The sequence below is a fragment of the Pteropus vampyrus genome, unplaced genomic scaffold (assembly GCF_000151845.1).
Source record: "Pteropus vampyrus isolate Shadow unplaced genomic scaffold, Pvam_2.0 Scaffold356, whole genome shotgun sequence".
NCBI lineage: Eukaryota > Metazoa > Chordata > Mammalia > Chiroptera > Pteropodidae > Pteropus > Pteropus vampyrus.
The window spans coordinates 355,714-361,049 of NW_011889137.1; the positions used below are offsets into that span (position 1 = coordinate 355,714).

At 50.4% G+C, this 5,336-nt stretch overlaps 1 protein-coding gene across 1 annotated transcript in view; it reads right to left on the bottom strand.

The window, feature by feature from the left end:
• The window catches only part of DPY19L3 (dpy-19 like C-mannosyltransferase 3), a 40,610-nt gene extending 35,342 nt beyond the window's left edge, over nt 1-5,268 (bottom strand). Inside the window, exons 1-2 of the mRNA XM_023522703.1 lie at nt 4,457-5,268; nt 2,722-2,855 (exon numbers count right to left, since the gene is read on the bottom strand). Of these exons, the coding sequence (XP_023378471.1) occupies nt 2,722-2,855; nt 4,457-4,559 (237 nt within the window). The 5' untranslated portion in view covers nt 4,560-5,268. The remainder of the gene's footprint in view (nt 1-2,721; nt 2,856-4,456) is intronic.
• Nucleotides 5,269-5,336: the final 68 nt, after the last annotated feature.

Sequence of the window (5,336 nt, forward strand, 5' to 3'; positions counted from 1 at the left end):
TGTCCCTCTGTCAGAATGAATGATTCCTGCCCCCGAGCTGACTGGAGCTGTGATGAGTGACAGTCGCCAGGCTGGGAAGGAGCTTAGACTGCTGCTGAAGTGACAGTTTCTCCACTGGGCTGACACTGAGGCCGCCATTGGCCCTGGTACTGCTGTAGCGACCGCACTGAGCACTGGCCTTGTTTGTCATGGAGACCCCGTGCTTTGCATGAGCATCCAATGGGTGGACATACTGATTCTGTAACAGCAAATAAATAAGAGCCTAGCAGTGGCAAATGGCAGCATAAGGAAAAAAAGACTAAAAAATTGAGCAGCTCGAGTGCTTTTAGCCAAACGACAATTAACTTTATCATTGAATATCCGTTTGCTGGAGAGATGAAAAGGTCTAAGAATTTAGCCCTTGATCCCAACAGGTTTATGTTTCAATGAAAAGAATAATGCAATTAACAAGGAAAGACAGATATCAGTCAGAAGGAGTGAGCAGCCTCTGCCTGAATATTAAACTGGCCCCCACTGGATTCTGGGCTTCTCCTGGTGCCTTCTTCCTCCAGTCTACCCACCTCATTCATGAGATCATTTATTCATTCAACGACCACCTCCTGACCAACAAGTGACAAGCATTCTGCTGGGAGATTAAACAGGGAACAAAAGAGACACAAGCCTCCGCGTTCATGGAATTTACCATCTAAGTAGACAAGTAAAATATAATGAGGGCGGCCGAGGGGGCCGGTGAGGGAAGGGGGCGGTGTGGTGGTGTTAAGTGGCCGCTGGGCAGGGACCTAGAAGTGAGGCTGTGGGCCACGGAGGGGAGCCTGCTGGGCAGACAGAACGGTGCACGGGCGCCCCGGAGGACGGCGAGGACGCCATGCGGTCCGTGCGGAGGGAGGAAGCGTGGCTTCTAAGGTCAGGGAGGCTGTCTCCCCTCTCAACTCTCTGCTCTCGTCCCTTCACCCCCAGTTTGCCTGGTTAACCCTTCTCGCCCTTCGGGTCTTGCTGACCATCGCGTCCCCTAGAAAACTGTCCCTGTTCTAAAGCTGGGGCAGGCCCCCTGCTATGTGCCCCTACGACGCCGTCCTACGCAGCATAGTGCTGGCGTCAAGCACTGCGACTCGCCGGCGGGCCCCTCCCAGGCGGCGCCTTGTCCCGCCCAGCGGTGTTGCCGCCTCTGACAGCAGTGCCTGCTGGCGCACTGCGGGAGCGTCATACGCATTTGCTGGATCCATTCACTACCCCGGAAGGCCTGCTGGAAAATTCAGAAGCCTGTTATCCTTCCACGTGCCCACGGTGTTGATTCGGGGTTTCCCACGGAACAGGTGCTCAAGAAACACCAGGTAAAAGTGTGACGACTTCCTCACCTCATGAGGGCAGAGAGAGAAAGGTCAGGGATGCCTGGGTCTCCTGATGATGGGGCGTGCTTATCTGAGGGTGCTAGCAGGGTCTCATATGAGCTTTAGATTAAAGAACTAAACTTACCGGTTAAAATTAAATCACACAGTCTCTTTCAGTACATTTTATGATAGTCACAGCATTCAATTTTGGCTATGTACCCATGGAGGGACATTTGGGCCTTTATTCCACATACTTGTTAATAAGTAAGCATTAAGTTGCTTAACTCTACGGAATGTGTTTGTAAGCACCTCGTTTTAAAGAGATACAGGTGAGTAAAGTTTTTCTTGACAAGAAAACCAACAGCTGTCACCTAAGGAATCATTATTCTTTGATACCATGATGATTTGTATAAAGAGATATAAATACATGCTATACCTATGAAGTGAAGTGACAGGTTTTAAAAATAAGCATACCAGGAATGATTCATACAAATGAAGTGTGTCATTTAAAGTGCTCTTCTTCTGGAGGCTCACTCCAGTAAGGAAACCAAAGCGCAAAACACTGGAAGACACTCTGGGAACTGTCTTCAGGTTCTACACTGACTCTTTGAAATGTCCTCACAGATGACACATCTTTGACCTCTGAAGGTCGATTTTGCCTTTGTAAGCACGCTGGTAAAGAGGTCAAAGATCATGACATTTTAGATCAAAAACATGGTATATTTGGATGAAAAACACTGGCAATGTGTAAGCTTCCTTACGAATGTGATAAATTTGTTCTGAAAATACTGTGACATCTAGAAATGTTTAAAGAGAGAACAGGAAACTGGTGTTTATAAAATCACAGAGCCTCCTGAGAATGTGATGACAGTTATGGCTCGTCCCCGACCACCTGCACACACCGCTGGAAAGGTGCGGACGCGCTGACATCACCTGTGGAGATGAAGACCCCACGGTTTAGAGCAGTGGCTTTCCAATTTCTTTGTTTTGTTTTTTTACTGTACCCAATGGAAGAAAAATGTTCGTATTGCACATACATACACACAATTCTCAGAATCAATCCTCAACCCTAGAGTACGTGGGAGTGTCCTCTTATACCTGGTTTCGTCAGAAGACGTCACTCGCCACCTCCGGCACCAATGGCACAGCCCAGCTGGAAAAGCGCGGGGTGGCGTGACCACCAGGTAGCTGGGGCACGCTGGAGCGGCAGGACGCGCTGGCTTAGGGAACTCTGATGCTACTTTAAACTCACAAATGTGGTCTTTTTACTCCATTGCCAAACCTTGTCAGAGACTGGCCTCTGTATGGCCTGACTGTGTGGTCATTCGCCTCCATGGCTACCAACTGGATACACCAACGAGCAAATCACTCAACGATCGTAGAAGCCTCATACCTTAATGTTAGAAAACCATAGGTCGTTTTCGTGTAAAGTGGCCAGGTAGACAGAGGTAAGGAGTCCAACGCAAAGGGCAATGGTTCCCCCAACTGTAAATGACAGAGTCTTCCATAATCTTGTACTGCTACAACCTTTTAGAAAAAGGAAACAGAAGTTAACAGTCTTCCTTCAGACTATCAAGCATGCTAAGTCCCAGCTGCCCATCACCGGGGGAGCTTCTGTGTCCCTAGTGGACAGTCGGGCTGCTCTGTGACCCCAGATCTGATCCCACACACTTAGCACCGCTTTGCCCACTTCCACTCTGGGGCGCGAGCTTCCTGTGGAAGGGATATCACCTCACTCAGCGAACGCCCAGAGCCTGTGCTCACCCAGCTGGGCAACTGCTGTGGGGCCGCGAGGCTCATTTCCAGAGGAGCGCATGGGCTGCGTGTCTAGGACGCAGACAGTCTGCTTACGACTTGTGTTCACCTACTGTGTGGCCAGCAACTCTGTATCTAGGCATACCATCACCCCCCCAAATAATTAGAGTTTTAAATGAACATCTGGCCACAAGAATATTTATCACAGTTGTTTGCACAGGCACAAGGTCAAAAAATCATCTAAATATCCAACATGGAATTAGTAAAATAAATTACGCTCTGGGCACACGACGATACACTGACAATATTTTTAAATACATTGACTACTTATGTTCATAACATGGGAGAACCACAGTAAAAGCACATCAGCTTTGTGAAGCCACACAGGCGTGTGCGCTGGCAGGTTCACACTGCGGGCGACGTAGACGGCAAGATGAAGTGTCCTGCATGCCAGTTTCAGAACGGGTGGGTTTAGGGGAATACTTTTTCCTTTTTTGCTTTTCTTTAGCTTTCGGGTGATTTTCCTGGTATAAACAAATATTGCTTTGGTAAAACAGCCCTCAAAGTTATGTTTTAATTTAAAAAACCAAACTTGAATTTGCACTGAATAAGGTCTTCAGAAAGCACCGTCTCATCCGAAATTGCTAATAGCTGAGTTGCATGGCCTGATTTTTCAATACAGATCACTTTTATTTTATAAAATTGTTTCTCTAAATTACTAGATCTGGCTGGTAGGAACTGACATGGCTGGTTCTCTGTAACTTCTGTCAGAGAACCCAAACTGTCTGGAGATGGAATTTCTCATCCTTGCTTTTAAAAACCTTGACCATGCTCATGAACTCTGGAGGTGAGAGGTTAGTAATTAATGCCAGGTGACGTATGGCTTAGCAAGTGTCTTTAGTATTGTATTAAAAACATGAAATTCTGACCACTTTTCCCACCAAACAAAAGAGTAAAGAATAAAATTTCAGGAAAATGACTGAAAATAAAGACTGAAAAACTGTTTGATTCATCTCCCAGTGCTCTAATGAGCTGAGGAACTCACCCAGGTAGGGCTGCCTTGACCGACCAGCGGACGTGAACCAGAAAAGGGGAAAGCATGGCTGGGACCGCCGAGGGTTGCCTGGCAACCCCCAGCCACTGAAAGACGCTCGAGGAACCAGGGCTTCCCCCTTCCTTTTTTTTATCCAACCACAACTGTAGAACCAGTGTGATCGAACTGCAATCAAACTATCTGAGGAACTAAAACACTGGGTATTAGAACGAGTTTCCTCAACTGTTAGGTCTCACTGAATTTTTAGCCCATGGGAGTGGCATTTTAACACGCGGAAGTAAAAGCGATCCCAAATGCTGGTTGAATTTAAATCACCTACCAGACAGCAATTTATTTTCCAACTTCACGTTTTCTTCTTGTGCCGCATGATCCTCAGAAACTTCTGTGGTTTTGACCCCTTTCCTTTGCCTGATGGATATCATGATGTCAGACTCACATGCATTGCTCTTCCAACCTCTCCTACAAACGACGCCAGAGTGAGCCGCCGGCCGTGCGCAGCGACCCCAGCCCAGTCCCCAGAGCTCCTCTCACGGCGACAGGTGCGTGGCACAGCACGTCCACCAGGTGCCCTCCCGCAGCTGGGCGCACGAGCGCGCCTTCCCGGACCCTCCTCCCAGGAAGCCTCTTGCAGCCCCGCAGGGGTTCCCCGTCCCGAACCCCTGGCCCCCGCGAAGTCATGTAATTACAGTCTGACATGACTCTACAGCCCGTGCCCCGGGAGAGGTCTTCGGTAGTAAGTGTTGAAGGCCTGATTCTGAAGGGCCGAAACGGGGCCTCGGGGCAGGTGCGTGGATTTCAACACATCCACCCTGGGAGCTTCGCGGGGCTCTGGGGTGCCTCGGGGGCGGCCCCACACCTCGGGCCCTCGGGGTGCGCGCGTTTCTCCGATCCAGCACTACGCGCGACCGCCACCGGCCCGGGCTTCGGCGGGCCGAGTCCCTAACGGCGAACGGCCTGCCCCGAAGGGAAGAGCCGACCGCCGCCACGGTGCCGCTCATGCGTGCATTCGTGCATTCATTCGTTCATTCGTCCGTCCGTCCGTCCAAACGCAAGCCGTCGCCGACGTGCGCGCGGGCACCCAGAGCGAGGCCTCGGGCCGCCACCGGCGCCCACCCGGGACGCACGCTGAACGCCCACGGGGCCGGCCGTGACCACCGCGCGAGCGGCCCGACGAGTCTCCCGTCAGGTGACACGACCCG